The sequence below is a fragment of the Solanum tuberosum genome, unplaced genomic scaffold, assembly GCF_000226075.1.
Source record: "Solanum tuberosum cultivar DM 1-3 516 R44 unplaced genomic scaffold, SolTub_3.0 scf00093, whole genome shotgun sequence".
NCBI classification, from domain to species: domain Eukaryota; kingdom Viridiplantae; phylum Streptophyta; class Magnoliopsida; order Solanales; family Solanaceae; genus Solanum; species Solanum tuberosum.
In genome coordinates this window covers 580,454-597,117 of record NW_006239018.1, presented here as the reverse complement: position 1 = coordinate 597,117, position 16,664 = coordinate 580,454, and the positions used below count along the sequence as shown (strand labels likewise).

The window sequence follows — 16,664 nt, the reverse complement described above, 5'->3', positions numbered from 1 at the left end:
AGAGGGGGGGGGGGGGGGGGTAATGAAGAAATGATTTTTTTTAATTTAAAAAAATAATGTTTTTGAATAGAATATAGTGTATTGATGCGTTTTTAATCGAGTGTAGTCCATATTTTTTCCAACTCAGCAATATTTATGCCACATAGGTTTGATCAATGGTCAAATGAGTTTCAAATATTGTATTTTAATAAGTTTAAGGATCTAGTTGATAAAATATATAGTAAGAGGGTTCATAATACAAATATAAGGGTCGATCAGACTATTTTGTTAATTTTTTAATATTTAATTTCTTACATGTCATTAAAAATGACATAGAATTATATGTGTAAGAGGTTGGATTACACACACAGTGATTTGATGAGAAAAAAATTTAAAACATAGTGTTTTAATGAATTTAAAAATTTAGATGACAAAGTGTTGAATGGATGGTTCATAATACAAACGCATTATAAGTATAATGCCATCAGACCATTTTGTCTTAAAATAAAACCAACATAAGGGCTAGTACACAGACACGGTCTATACGAACGGTAGCTTCCTTTTATTTAATGAGAAAATAGCTTTCACGGAGCTAAGCTCGTGTGTTAGGTTGAGAAGGAATGACTTTTTCCATTTTGAAATAAATGGCCTCTCTTTTTGCTTTCACTGTAACTTAGTGGATGTTGTCAGATCCAACAACTCCAAATTCCAATAGCCAATTATAATGGAGGTAGTTTTGGACTGGCACCATAATCAACTCACCATCTCTATCAACAGAAATAAAAATATACATATTGCTAATTTACTGAAAGAGAGGAGAAAATTTTAGAAAACCAGCAAACTTAAACAAAACATCTTGACTCTATCACAATTATAGTAGATGAACTCCCACTATCCATCTGTCGAGTATTTTGTTTTTACCAGATGATCTAGAAAGTAGCTAATATATGAAAAAAGATGTATTCTCCTTTTGGGAAATTTCTTATAAATGGCAAGTTTGCAGTGAGCCAAGTCTTATAAGGATAAGTACAGACTGCAAATCCCCAATCCGATCATTCATTGCATCTACATTATGTACAATGTTGAGTTTGCACCAAAAAAACTAATAAAGAAATGCATCTATGTTTAAGGCTAAGTTTTTTGCTTTGCCTACATAAATTCCTGTTGTATTCTTTCAATCTATACACTGCAAGCAACCGATGGAGACTGGTAAGGGGTATGATATTATTCCAAAACAAGCAAGTCTTCACGGATTATTTGTAGGTTAGGTTGTGTGATGGCATGCTTCCTTACTCATTAACCAAGTGAAAAAGGAAGCCTTCAAGGGAGCTTTGTTGCAACGGATCTTCCATTGCCAAATATACAATTGACAAAGATGTCTTCTCCGAGTGGTCTCATTCTCCTAGAATGACATTTCAGTGGGAAGTGCAAAGCTGTGAAAGTGAGAAAACTGACTTTGTATTGTCATTGTCATACATTGTGAAAATTCGCCATCCTGAAAAGTAGCAAGATAGCAGGCATTTAAACAAATGATTGCATTGAGTGCCAATTTAGAATTCAAAGCACAAAGAAAATGGGAAACATACAACAAGTGTAGCTTTTCTGATGAAGTCGAAATGAGCAGCCGCAAGGCACAAATGACAAGAGCCGCTAATTTTCAGAACACAGAAAGTCTTGACACCTCTCTGTCATCATCAAGTACTTTCAAAAAAAAAAAGGATCCTTTCTTCTGCAATAACAGAGGAACAAATTGAACAACAGGTTAGTAACTTTAAGTGGTTTAGCAGCACCCCTTGATTTGGCTGCTAAAGATTCCTCTTCAGGTAACCCTATCAGAAAAAGCAGATACTTCTAGGTGGAAGTAAACACCGGATTTCTGACTCCAAGAAAAGGACCTTGCTTTCAAATGATCAGACATGATATTGGACTGTATTACTCACAATGTTATACTGCAGGGTAGTCACACTTCAGTGTGGATATACAAAACACCAATTGATTTGGCAGCTATTAGATTCTTCCTCAGACCTATCCCTGTTCAAGAGTTCAAGGCTTATAGCTGATTCTATTTGTTCGAAGTCTAGAACTCGTGGAAGAGCGTGGATCTGTTGAATAAGAAAGAACAAACTTAGTTAGAAACTCATGATTCTGCTGGTAATGAATAAGACAGATGATTAAACATCAACAAAATAAGCTATATATCTCAACTCTCCTGACTGTAAATGTTTTTGAGTTCCTGCAAAAGTAAAACCATTTTAGGATACTTTACAAGAACAAATTCAAAAAGCAAATACAAACTGAATTAAGAATAGACTAGTGCAACAGTATGAAATAAAACTGTGCTTTCTTCCAAAACCTGCCAAAGAAACAGGGAGTTAAAGACATAAAAGTAGGTGAGCTTTTAAAGCTCACTGAAAAGTGTGTTCTTCATCTGACAGGGCAAGTTCCTGTAGGAAAGGAAACAAAGTATATAGTTCCACTGACTGGATTCCAATAAACCTCCCAGAGTTGATCACAGTGATTAGTAGAGTCATATAAGTCCAGCAAGCCAATACAGATGTTTGACAACCCCAAAAAGGTATAATTGTAACCACTTAAGTATAAAGTGACTAGACAGAAACCAAATAGAGGTTATACAAAATGCTGCACTATATATAGTTAAAGCCTTCATGTGACATCAACTCAGGCGCATATCAGCGTTTGCAGACATAATATTGTTACTCCTAAACAGTTATAAAGAACTACAGTCCATAGGAATGTAGAATATAAGTCCTCCTACAAAATGGCAAGACAATCTAGTCTGCCATGGAAATTATGAAATTGTTCCTAATCCAGTCCAAAAAGAAAGTAAAATTAAACAGACGAAAGCATGGAAATTTATTATATCTAGTTCAAGTCCATGCCCTCTCCAACTTGACTGCAAATGGGACTAACAGCAGTGAAAGATCTCTCAAATGGTGATGGGTGGAAATGTGCATCCCTTCTGCGCTTAAAGGCGCAGCTATCAGAAGGGGAACTATCAGCATCAAACTTCCTCCGTACACCTTTCACAGCCTGCACTTCAACTTGTGTTAAAGGGAAAATCTGTCTGCTAACTCTGCAAAGAGAGTTATGGTTATCATACAAAATTCGCTGGTTACAGTTTTTGTCACAAATGTGTGTCAGCCCAGTTAGACGGCAGCGGAACATGTTCCCACACACATGTTCATTTTCACATTTCCAATCACACTTGTGAACAGGGTTTGGGCCATCTTGGCCAAGAATAGTTGACAGATATATAACATTTGTAGGCACTGCTACCATAGATTTTCCAAGTACCTCCATTGTTCAGTTAATCAAAAAACTTGAGTTTTGAGAAGATATCCACACCCCACTCGCCTTGCCCCGGATGCTCTGCAGACTCGACAAACAAGATCCGTCAAGATTGGTGGGTGGATCATGGAATATAATTATTTGTTTCAAAGGACTAAAACCATCTTAAAATATTTTCCTATGGAAACTGAACAGCAATATTTAGGTGACTAAGCAACCTCAATACAGAAACATAAAATAAAAAAGCTTATCTTTAAAGTACTCGAGCAATTGCTAGTGGAGACTCAAAACAAGCTTCCTACCTAAGGGTGGCAAAATTAAACCCAACCCATCCAACCCACTTAAAATAACCCGCCCATTTATTAGTTTAACCCATTTCAGCCCGACCCATTAAAAATTGGGTTCATATGTAGCCAAAATTGACTAATGAAAAATCTTGTCAAAATATTTTCAGAAGACTTTATTCTTAATTTGATATATTATACATAGCCATGATAAAAATAAGTAAATTTTTATGTATTAAAATTTTTAGAAAGAACAATTAAAACTTGGTAAAAAATGAGCGGGTTGGGTTATGATCCATTACTTGACCCGTTTGTTATTTTGGCCCAACCCAAGATTGGATTGGGTCTTGACCCATTTGTTGTTTTGACCCACCCAAATTTGAGCCAACCTACCCAATTGCCAACTCTATTCCTACCCCCACCCCCAAAGCTGGAGTCGTTCACCAGAAGGGTGTTAGAACTTCACATGGAAAGGAAAAGGCGTTGTAGTATATTAACAGTCAACAGCACCAGAAAACTAGCAATTAACTGGCAACAAATATTAGCTCTGTTGATTTACACATCTAGAGCAAATCTAATTACATTGTTGTTTCGTATAAGTGAAATATTGTTTGTTTACAAGTATTTCATAAAAGAATTTCTTTATTAGGTTAGGTGAATTCCTTCTTTTCCACCTAAAAAAATTTCGACCGAAAAAAATCCCTAAAATTGCACCTAAAACAAAAGATCCTGTACAAAACTGACCAAACAAGGGCAAAATGAACAGTAAAAATTTCCAATTTCAGCTCAAACATACAGAATTTCCTCTCACACAACCATTTACGTTAGCATTACAACCAAATCTGAAGAACTACAACAGAATTATCGAAAAAAAGCGATAAAAACAACAACTACCTAATTCTCAGGCAAAATCAAACAATAATACTACAAAAAAATCATGAAAAAAGAGCAAAAAATAAGAAACTTACGATGAACCCGAAATGAAGAACACCTAACAAGCTCTTCCTCCTCTTTCTCTTTCTCTTTCTCCTTCTCTCTCACTCACTCGCTTTCTCTCTCTGAGACTTTTTCAGCGCTATGCCTGTAGTGAAGCAAAGAAATGGGGAGAGTATGAAAGAGTATTTATAGAAAAAGTGGGACACGGATAAGGTGTTGATCCGATTCTCATGTGTGGGACGTTGGACGTAAATGTAAATGCACATGAAATTTATCTAAAATGAAATTTAATTTTGTCATTTTCTGTAATTTATTTAACTTTCTTACCGTTTAGTGGACGAGGTACGACATCGTATTTGTACTGTTACAATCACGACTCTAACGGGAGGTGCATCTTCCGTCACGTGCCCCACGCTTTTTGGTTTTTTATTTTTAATAAAAAAAATAATTTTCCTTTATTCGTGGGAGCTTTTTATCAAGGTCGTCGGTTTGTAACGTTAAAGTAGACTTACGGAAAAAGAAAAAGTAGACTTGAAGGACCTACCAAACTTTGACACGTGTTTGGGCGTTCTCTTAATTGTTCACCAACAATCCGTTTTTATCGTGCTTATAGGTGGGTAATAGAATTGGGCTTTTACCCATCATTTTATGGGCCAATTCTATTTCCAAATGGGCTTGTTTTTGGGTAATTACTTAGCAATTTTATTCTTATCTCTCGCTCGCGTATTTGTAATCTCATATATATGTATATAATGTGATTCACATGTATCTAAGATACATAGACAAATCTTGTTTGTCTTCCTCTCATCTTGCTCGTCACTCTCATATCTCGCTCGCATATCTGATATCTCAGATACATATATATAATGTGATTCGTATGTATCTAATATACATAGACAAATTTCGCTTGTCTCCCATCCATTTTGCTCGCCACTCTCATATCTCAGATACGTGCGAATCACATCAAATATATATATAGTGTATATCTAATGTGATTCGCATGTATCCAATTTGAAATTTAGTATGGAATTGTTAAATAGTGAGGTAAAATGTAATTATTTCAATTATAAGGAGTATTAATAAATATAGTAGGAATGTTTGTGTATTTATGTAGTTTCCCCAAACTTTATTGTCAAGTACGAGTAATTGCAGTTCAAAATAAAGGAGAGTGATCTTTTAAAAAAAACAAATTGAAAATTTAAAAAGAAAACACTAGATTGGGATTAATACCTCAGTTGCTTGGCTACCTGAATTTTCACCCTTTTTATAAGGGTTTGATTCCTTACCTTGTAATGTCTTCTCTCATTGGTATATGACTTATATCCCCAATTTATTTATTTTTTAAAAGAACACTTAAGCTCGTACTAAAAATTTGTAAGTTGTACGAATATTAGACTATCAATAAAGTTAAATAATATATTAGCAAATATTGAATTGAGTCTTACATTATTCGGAAGAATAATCTCAAAACTTATATTTGCAGAACTTTTAATATTTAAACTACAACCTAAATAAGATATATATTTTCATAAGTCAACCATGAGTGTTTTCTGAAGTGCAAGAGGAGTTTATGTTTGTTATTAAAGTTATATTTAATTTGTAAAAGTTGTTAAACTTGTATCCGATTTGACTTATTTCATATAAAATCTTGTTAGCTAAGAGAGCTATTTGTTTCAGAAAAAATGTGAGTTATTTCTTGCAGCTTAGGATATTATGAAAATTTAGGGGTCGTTTGGTAGGCCGCATTAAAATAAATAATTTATGTATTATGTATGGTATTATTTAGTACTATGTTTGGTAGGAATATGGGCCTATGTATAAATAATCCATGGATTAGTTATACCTCCTACATGGTATGATAGGGTGTATCACTAATACCTTCTATTTGGAGGTATTAGTAATACATTGGATATAATACCATGGGATAAGTCTATGTAAAGACAAAAATATCCCTCAAATCATTTTAATTATTTTATTTATTTTCTTGATTTTATGTTTTATATTTGTACTAGTAAATTTATTTAAATAAATTAGCTTACAAATTATTTAGAGAAAGTTGTTTGTTACTACATAAATTCAATACAAATTAATACAATATTTGAAATGTAAGTTGCTTAACATTAACTAATTAAAAGGGCAATATTTGTGTGGTTTCTAATTATTTGTATTTGAGCAATTTATAAAATTGCATACATATTAAAACTACAACTTGCAATTTCTATGTGTAAATGTAGATGATTTATTCAGTTTTACTATTGTTTACGTCTTTTCAATTTTAAAAGTTGATAGTTTATCTGTTTTTTTTAAAATTGAAAATTGACATTTTGTAAGTAATCAATTTACTAAGATGACAATTATTTGTCCTCGAATAATCTAAGTGAAAAAGGCAAATATGACAATAAAATTGTTCTTCTCGTAGCTAGTTAGAAGGCCATAAAAAAATAATATCATCCGGTAATTATTTACCTTAACCTAATTACATAATAATTGAAGTATATAATTGGAAATGAGTTTTTTTATAAAGTTTTAACCCAATTCCAAAATGGGGTTGGAACCAATGAACCAAACACTTGGTAAAAATAAATCTTGCATTACTAATTCCAGCCTTAATAATCCCTGCATTATTTATTTTTGTACCAAACAACCCTTAGTGCGATATTCATGATTTGAATGTATTTTAATTATTTAATTTTCATTACAGTTGGTGGGGTATTTTGGACAATTCGCAATATATTTTCCGCAGTTGAAACCCTACTTTTCCGCCGCATTCCCAAAATTCACATTTTCCTACTTCCTCAAACACCAAAATGGTGAGCTCGTTGTTATTTCTCTTTGTTCCCTCCTGGGTTCTGGGTTCTGGGTTCTCTCTTGTGTAACCATGTTTCTTTACTATAATGAAATATGTGTAGCTGATATTGCTAATTTAGTTTATTGTTCATCATGTAGTAGTGGGTTCGGCGTCTAGCAGTTATGCATTTACCTCATTGTTCATGTAGTAGAGGGTTCTGGATTAATCTGTTATTTCAGAATCGTAGTTTTGGTTATTTTCCTTTAACGAACTGTTTTTCAGTCGGTTCGAAACAAGGGGTAAGGTCCTACACACTATCGTCCCCAGACCTCACTTTGTGTGATTACACCAGTATGTTGTTGTAGTTCAGGTGATTTTGGTAATTAACAAAGGCGAGTGAAAATGCTTTGATAAGTTTTATAGTGTTAGGCTCCGCTAGCTCGAGTAGTAAGCACCCTTTACTTCCAACCTTGAGGTTATGAGTTCGAGTTACTAAGAGACCAAAGTGGGCGAGCTACTAGGGAGGAAAAAAGGATAAGCTCTGTAAAGGGGAAGTAAATGGTAAACTAGAGTACTCAAATTTGTTTTATTTTGTTTGGTAGTGCATCTTTTTTTCTTCAATTTGGTGTAGGGGAAGGGAAAATGGGGAGGGGATTAAGTTACCAGTTTCATAAAAAACAAGGGAGGAGATTACAAGGTGGAAAATTGAATCCTCACCAACAAATTGAAAATTTAGGTAGTCATCTAGCTGATCTACTAAGATTTCCCTTTAAACGCAGGCTGTTGGGTTCATTTGTAGTGTAATAATGCTGTTGTATTGTAGCTTAACGGTTCTTACAACACTATCTATCACCAACAGAAGTATGAAATCTTCCACTTGTGTATGTATCTGTTTGTTACTGCTTTATTGTGGTGCAGAATGCCATTTTGCAAGTGTCGGTGATGATTGTTTTAGTTACTAGTTTGAATCTGTTGGGCGGATACAATTGTAGTGGTTCGCGGTATATACTATTGGGTGATTTGACTAGAACAGTGCAGTTGTACTTGTTCAGAATCCAATGATGAATGCTTATATTGCAAGTGCCGAATGACACTCCAACCAATGTTGGATGTGTGATTTGAAAAAGGTTTCTGAGGATTCTTTTCCCTTGTTTCAAATCATCAACTACACTTAATCCTTAATTACTTTATGTGCCAATTGTCCCTCATCGAATAAATAGAGAAATGCTAATGGATTTTTAGGCTATAAATAGGTTCTCCCACTATCAAACTAGTCTTTTGGGTTGGGCTCTCCTGTTATTCCCATTTGGTCTAAAAATTGTTATCAATGTTTTGATAAGATGAAAGGAATAACAGGAACAAGGAGGTTAGAAGTAGCTTAGGAGGCTCGTGGAAATCTAAAGGAGAAGTTATGTGAGGTTTGGAACTGAACCGTTGGAGGATATTGTAGAGAGTTTCACCCAACCTTGAGATTGTGGATTTGAGTCACCAAGAGAGCAAAGTGAGGGTCTGCAAAGGGGAAGTAAATGGTAAACTAGAGTAATCAAATTTGTTTTATTTTGGTTGGTAGTGCATCTTGTTGAGTTCATAATCATTCTTAGTGTAATGATGCTGTATTGTAGCTGAACGGTTCTTACTACACTATCACTAACAAAAGTATGAAATCTTTCACTAGCGTATGTTATGTTTGTGACTTCTTTATTGTGGTGCAGAATGCCATTTTGCTAGTGTCGGTGATGATTCTTCTAGTTACTAGTTTGAATCTGTTGGGCGTTTACAATTGTAGTCGTTCACTGTATGTATTGTTGGGTTAATCCACTAGAACAGTGCAGTTGTACTTATTTAGAATCCAATGATGAATGCTTATATTGCAAGTGCCGAATGACACTCCAACCAATGTTGGGTGTGTGATTTGAAAAAGGTTTCTGAGGATTCTTTTCCCTTGTTTCAAATCATCAACTACACCTAATTCTCTTCTTTCAGTATAGCTTCACCATGTTTAGACTCTTTTACATGGGTCGTCAGTATGCTCCACGACCCTCATGCTTTATCTGGGTATTGAACATGCAAAATTTTAGTATGCTTGTTTCCTCTTAATGTATGGTTCTACTTTGAAGCCATTGATATCTGGCATAAATGATGTATTTCATTTTTAAAAAACAAACATTGTCAATCATTTGGTCAGTTAGATCCTCGCATTTTTGGAGGATCCGACACGGGTGTTACAATAGGTTGTTTTTCCTAATGTGATATGCAATTGCTTTTACATTCAAAAGCAACATATGCATATGTGCTGTGTGTAGATTAAAGCTCAATGCAGTGTGATTGTGCTATTTAATTATTGGGATGATTTGCAGATTGAAAGGAATGTTTGGATTGGTGGTTCAATTTTCTCTACATCCTCTCGTTATTTGGAAGAATTGCATGTGATTCTACTTTTTTTTTTTTTTGTTGGGGTGTGTATCCTAGTGTTTTGATTTAGTGTTGTAAGAACTAGTTATATGGTTGCACACTGACAATTGTTGGATGGTTCTTTTTTGCTGTAGAGGCTATTACTCTTTACCTTGTAAGGATAAAGTCTGCGCGCACACTAACCTCCTAAACCTACTTGTGGGATCATACTTGGTATGTTGCTGCACTTTCTTCTCTATGGTGGTAGGGGCTGTTTGGTTGCTGTTTAGATTTATGCAGGTACTAGTTATGCATGGTTTAATTATGTAGGGTTTAAGAGTGGGGTTTAGTTATGTAGATATTAGTTATGCAGGGTTTAATTATGTGAGTATTAGTTATGTTGAGATTACATCATATGAATTATTAACTATTGAATATTAAATTTAATATATATTATTAATATATTTCAAGTACATTATATTATCCTATTTTATATAATGTAAATTTCTATCAATATGCTGCATGTGTTGTTTATACATTTGAGTATACCAAATATATAAATTATATATAAATTCACATTCTAAATAAAATATATAATCAGTATATGCGCTATCAAAGTTATACATTCTAATTCATAATATTAATAAAACATTTATATTTTGATTTTAAATGAAAACAAATAAAAAGTCAGTTGTATACAAAAAGAAATAAGAAACAAAAATAGTTGGGAAAGCAGATTAGTTATGTAAAGTTTTCATAATTTTTTTAAAAATAAATTAATAGGTGTAAATGTGTAATTTATCATTTTAATACATGTATAACTAATATTCAAATAATTTTTCCACTTTCTATCATGCATAATTTATACATAGATTCCCTCATAAGTTAATTACAAAAAAAAGGCATTCAAAAATTGTATTTAATTAATACATGAATGATTTTCATATCATATTTAGAAACCTATCAACCAAAAATAGTATAGTCATTTTGACTTTTCAGCGTTCTACAATACTTTTACCAAACATAATAAAATTAATACAATTTTTTATACATAAATAACATGCCTCTTATATTGTAACCAAACGCCTCGTAATGTTTCCCTAGCAACTACAAAATGTGTTCTTCTGTTTCGCCACGGATGTAATTTGCACTGAAACCATGCTTCTTCTTTTTCTTTCCTTCTCTCTTTATTACATACACAACTTGTTTAGGACTTGGTGAGTGTTTACCAAGTCATTGAATTTTCTTCACTAATAGACGTAGTTGACTTTGACCTATATGGACTGATACTAAGATTTAGCCCAAGACAATCGGATCTAATACTTAACTTTAGTGGGAATGAGCAAATCTGTTATTTTAGCGCCGAAAAATGAAACATGATTCAAAATATTTATTTAGTTTATAAAATCAATAAATAATTTATCATTTTGTGTTTATTTTACTTTTATCCTCCCTTATTGTTTGACAGAGAGAGTGGGTGTTTTCTTCCCAACTTTATCTTTGGTATTTCAAAAAGTCATTTATAATTACTCAAAGAAGAGAAAAATAATTTAGTCAAATATCCTTTTGATTAATGTTTGTTGTTGTAATTTTAATTGACCAGAGGGAATCATCATGCGTAGTGTTCAAGGATTGAACTTTGCGTCAAAAATGTGCGTTCCTTAATGTTTTGGTGGCGCTAAAGTAGGTAATTTATTAATAGGTGACTGCCAATTCATATGACCACCAATAACTCCACTAAACGCAAAACGAAGAAGAGCACGATGATTATATTTAATTAGTAAATTTATTCGTGTTTAGTACGGATATAGGAGATAATATTAAATTCACGAAAACGTTGAAAAGATTTTGCAAATAGAAAAAGAGAAACTAAATCTTTTATGTATGTATGTATAATGTATGTATAAAAGATTCTCTGAGTTTAGTTAAATTTAAAATACAAATATTTTCGATGATATTCGTGAGTGTAATTTCAGTACTTCAAAATATCATACTTACAGGTCCAATTAATAAGCGAATCTTATCGAGTAAAACAAATTTCTTACTCAATTAGCTCATCACTCTTCTCTAAAAAATGACAATAATTTTATTTTTTTCTTAACTTTTTAGGAATCATAATGTCTTTGACTAATGGTATATACTTAATAATATATGCATATTGCAACTTAGCTTACTTTTTTCATCCCTTTTTTCTTTCCATTTTCCCTCTTTTAAGTATTTGTGTGACTAAAATACTCCTTTTTCTCTTTTTCCTTGCTTGGTTAGCTTTCTTTAGTTCCTTATTTGTTGTTTTTAGTTACTTGAAAGTAAACGTTGTAACTTGCACACAAACATTCACATTTTATTAATGAAAATTTGTATAAACATATTTAAGAATTAAGACATATAATAGAAAATTTTCAGTGCAGTTATAAATTTAAAAATAATTTATTATGAATTTAGTTATAAAAAATAATCACTTCTTTGCGATGCCTCCTTGGTAATTATTATTGATTGTTGGTCCTTGTCGGAATCTTCTTCTGATGCTTCCTTGGTATCCTTTGGTTTAATTTTGCTTCAGCTCATCCACCTCCATTTTATTGAATTGCAAAATTTTCTTTTAATTCATATCAACTTTTTCTCTAGTAGATATGAGAAATAGAGCATCATAGAGGGTAGTAGAATCTATTAGGATTTGCGCTTTTAAGCTGGAATAGTTTTTAATCATTTCATTAATATTTGAATAAAATAAAAAATGCTATTAAGTGCTTATTTTTAAGCGAAAGTAACAAAAATAAATCAAAAAGTTATAAGTTAACTTCTACATCATAAGCCAAAATCCTACTTCAAATACATCACTTTCTTTTTATCTAACTTTTTTTTATTTCTCACTCGATGTCCGGAGTTCATATTGAAGCCCCGATTAAATTTGTTTTAGCGGACTGCAAGGCTCATTCACGTGTGACACTTCCAACAAGATTTTCTCCCTATCTAGGATTAGTACCTGAGAACTTTCTCCATGTTGGTTCTTTTTATCTATACTTTATAATTTAATACAAATAGCCTATCGTCATTCATGATCAATTTGCAAATAGAATGGGAAAAAGCACCAGTAATGCATAACACAGCTGACACAAGAATTGGTCATTTTTCATTGTTGAATAGTGGATTGTTAAAATGGGAGCATTAAGAAAAGAAAAAGTTAAGACACCATAGTCAATACTAATTTGCTTTATTAACCAAAAGTGGCTTGGGTTTATTTTCTTTTAAGCCATGGTTAGTGACACCCAGCGGGTATTGCATATAATTTATATTATATGATTTATGGTTCAGTTTTCTACACGAAACTTCCTTTACTAATTTTGCGGATATTATTACCAATATTTAATATTTTCTTCGTCTCGAATTACTATATTATTAGAGTGATCATTTAAATGGGAAGATGTTATAAAGCAATAAAATACCTCTTTTAATTAGTTTCAGACGGAGGAAATATTAGGAATACAGATTAGTTGTTTGTTAACAGTTAACACTTGTTGAATTTACTATGTGTTTGAGAGTCCTCTGCTATCATATTTTTTGTTTTTGTTACTTTTTTGTAATAACCGTAATTGATCTAATTTTGTATCATTTTTCGAAATCGTACAAAAGTTTAATTGTTAATCAGAATTGTTATAGTCCTTCGGGATAACTTAGTTGGTTTGGAGGGTGGTCATTCACATGGATGATCCGAGATCGATTCCTCCTCAATACGTTCTGAGTCGAGCCTGTTGCATACAGGGGCGGACCCACGTGGGTTTCAGGGGGTTCACCCGAACCCCTCGGTAAAAAATTACATCGTGTATATAAGGTAAATTTTTGTATTTATATGGATATATATATTTTGAACCCCCTCAATGACAAAGAGAAACTGATAGCCCAGCGGCACGTCCCTTAATATTAAGCTTAACGTCAAGGGTTCAAATTTTTATTTTTTTCTATCTTAGTTTCAGTATTTTTTTTTAAAAATAAATAAATTTCAGTTCTGTTTTTTTTAGTTTTTTATTTTATAAAACTTGTTAAAAGTGTGGTTTTAAACCCAAAAAAATTCAAGGGTCCGCCTTTAAAACTATATACTACTACTTCCTTTTAGTTTCAGTTCTGTTTTTCACGTTTTTTTAGTATTTTATTTTATAAAACATGCTATAAGTGTGGTTTTAAATCCAAAAAAAATTAAGGATCCGCCACTAGAACTATATACTACTACTTCCTTGAATTTTTTTTTTTGACTTATTTAAACGGTTTTACTTTTATTTTTCGAACCTTGAACGAAAATTCTGAGTCCGCCACTGATTGCATAGGATTTATCTAGTACAATTTACATTCCATGTGTAATTTACAGACTATTTACATCGTGAGAGTTTGCACAATTCTTCTTTTAGAGGTGAGCATGGTATATGGTATGTTGTGATATCTATTAATTTATTTATTTTTGGTAATTTCAATTTTGATATTTAAAAGTATGATATTATTATATCAAATTATATGATTCGATAACGATAATTATAACTTGTTCAACTTCTTTAAATACTATTTTCCGATTACAAAAGAATGATTCATTTTCTTTGTTGGCAACATTTTATTAGTTTCAACTTTTCACATGACATGTTTTAGGCCACAAAATTAAAGGACATTTTGATACATTGAATCTAATTTTAATTTAATACCACAAAATTATTATTTTTTCTTTATTTTCTTAAATTTCATGTTAAAACATAAATAAATTAATACAGAAATAAGTCTAAGCAAGTCGAACTTCTTCTAGCAAAATGTATGGAAAAAAATAATAGTCCAAATATATTAGTTGAGTGTACGTAAATAGAGATCCAAGAATATACTTTTTGTTTGTTTTCTCACTTTCTCCTGGGCCCCCTAGATGACTAAATTATACATGTCTATTTTTTATATATATTCTTTTTAATTAATATAGTTAGATGTAGGCATCTAGCAAGTAGCAAAACGCAACTTTTTTCTTGTTGAACAAAATTTTCTTCCATCAATAGGAGGCTTCCTTCCAGTTCCACTCAATTTTATCAAATATATAAGTAATAAAAATGAAATTTCTACAATTTTCTTAACCCTCCTTCTCTTTTTCTAATGTTTTTGTTTATTTTTATTTCCTCACTTTATTATTAAAAATAGATGTATATCTTATTGTTTAGTTTCAAAAATTAACCGCAACCTATGTATTTTATACATATTTCCCCTTATTGTTAAGTATGGAGTTATTTATTTCTCAATAACTTTTTTCAAAATTTTGAATTTATTGTAATTGAAGGATAGTATAGTAAACTTTTCAATCTTATTAATAAGTATATCAAGTCAAATATAAACGCAAATTACGAGACACCGGTTCACCACCGAACAACTCGACCCGGGGAAGGACTCGTGTCACAATTGGACTCTCCTTCCTGCATTTAAGGGCACGGGACAAGCTGTGTAAAATCAGACTACACCAATATATTTTCCCCAAAACACATTCACTTTTGCAGCTCTGATACAATATTGAAACTCCATTGAAATGGAGAAACAAGTTTTGGATTATGTGTTGGTACCTGTAGGCCTCATCTTCATGATTGCTTATCACTTATGGCTTCTTCATCGCATCCTTAAACACCCTTCCCATACCGTCATCGGCATCAATTCAATCAATCGTCAATTCTGGGTTCGCGCTATGATGGAGGTAATTCTGTTACCTACGGATTATTAATTTAGCGACGAATTTCATAACTAATTAATTGTTGCATGCAATCGATGAATGTAACAGGACCCGTCGAAAAATGGAGTTTTAGCGGTACAGACGTTAAGGAACAACATAATGGCTTCAACGCTTTTAGCATCAACAGCGATTATGCTCAGTTCGCTCATCGCCGTTTTAATGACCGGTGGAAGCAAGGGCGGCGGATCTATAAGTACTCATATTTATGGAAACAGGACGGAGTTTTGCTTGTCAATTAAGTTTTTTTCGATATTGGTATGTTTTATGGTGGCGTTTTTGTTTAATGTGCAATCGATCAGGTATTACAGTCATGCTAGCATACTCATCAACGTGCCTTACAAGAAATTGGACTCTTCGAATTCGAGGCATTGTGTTACGGCGGAGTATGTAGGGAGGACGGTGAATAGAGGCAGCTATTTCTGGTCACTTGGATTGCGTGCTTTTTACTTTTCATTTCCACTATTTTTGTGGATCTTTGGTCCTATACCTATGTTCCTCTCCTGTGTTTTTCTGGTTTTTATGCTGTATTTTCTGGATGTGAGTTCTGATTTTGGGTGGGTTACACCAACTGATGAGGAGACTCAGCAGCAGACTGCATAAGGAGAGAGCGTGAGAGATCGAGCAGTTTTGATTCAATATAAGTTGAATTAAACTGCTTGATTTCTAAAATAATCTCAAATTAATATTAATATATTTTAAAAAAATTTAAAACGTGGAGAATCGAATCCTCATTCAAAAGATTCAAAAGTTCCGGTGTGCTTTTTATGTCTGTGCATTTTAGTTGAAAACATTTCAGATGAGCGGGTTGAAAATTAGTTGAGACATAAAAGACCAAATATACCTTGACTCAGGCTTATTTAATTTACCGATGAAAAAGTGACTTGAGTGACGAATATTATGAGTATTAATTTATCCATGGCTTGTAAATCTTGTTACTGTTGCTAGAACTAAATTAGATTCTACTTTCTCCGTTTACTTTTACTTGTCTTTTATTTTTAAAATATATTTTCATTTTTATTTGCCACTTTTGATAAATCAAGAAAAGATAATTATATTTTTTTATGTTTTACCCTTAATATTAAATACTTTTTCTCTAAATCATTTTTCAAGACTTAATACAAAATATTATTTAATAGAGATAGTTTGACAAAGTACCTATATCAATAATTGTTTTCCAATATGCCAAATCAAATTTGACAAGTAACAGTTAAGAGGGAAATAATTATTTTGAATATGAATA

At 32.4% G+C, this 16,664-nt stretch overlaps 2 protein-coding genes and 1 long non-coding RNA gene across 5 annotated transcripts; 2 read left to right on the top strand and 1 right to left on the bottom strand.

Annotated features, from left to right (window-relative positions):
• Nucleotides 1-927: 927 nt before the first annotated feature.
• Nucleotides 928-4,682, bottom strand: LOC102596646 (uncharacterized). Of its 3 annotated transcripts, XM_015308846.1 has the most exons (4): nucleotides 4,541-4,682; nucleotides 1,920-3,369; nucleotides 1,566-1,708; nucleotides 928-1,474 (listed from the first exon to the last, which is right to left on the bottom strand). In XM_015308846.1, exon 2 carries the CDS (start codon nucleotides 3,298-3,300, stop codon nucleotides 2,863-2,865), a length of 438 nt encoding a protein of 145 aa, XP_015164332.1. In that variant the 5' UTR covers nucleotides 3,301-3,369; nucleotides 4,541-4,682; the 3' UTR covers nucleotides 928-1,474; nucleotides 1,566-1,708; nucleotides 1,920-2,862. The 3 variants fall into 3 exon arrangements, with proteins under 3 accessions (XP_015164332.1, XP_006347539.1, XP_006347541.1); XM_006347477.2 differs by having other exon boundaries at nucleotides 1,566-3,376; XM_006347479.2 differs by having other exon boundaries at nucleotides 1,566-3,369.
• A 2,562-nt stretch (nucleotides 4,683-7,244) lies between these two features.
• On the top strand, nucleotides 7,245-9,976 carry LOC107060688 (uncharacterized). The gene is made up of 2 exons (XR_001473469.1): nucleotides 7,245-7,318; nucleotides 9,843-9,976. It is a non-coding gene; the product is annotated as an uncharacterized lncRNA (long non-coding RNA).
• Nucleotides 9,977-15,145: 5,169 nt separating this feature from the next.
• On the top strand, nucleotides 15,146-16,134 carry LOC102604178 (uncharacterized). The gene is made up of 2 exons (XM_006347581.2): nucleotides 15,146-15,388; nucleotides 15,473-16,134. Exons 1-2 carry the CDS (start codon nucleotides 15,227-15,229, stop codon nucleotides 16,022-16,024), a joined length of 714 nt encoding a protein of 237 aa, XP_006347643.1. The 5' UTR covers nucleotides 15,146-15,226; the 3' UTR covers nucleotides 16,025-16,134.
• The last annotated feature ends 530 nt before the right edge of the window (nucleotides 16,135-16,664 follow it).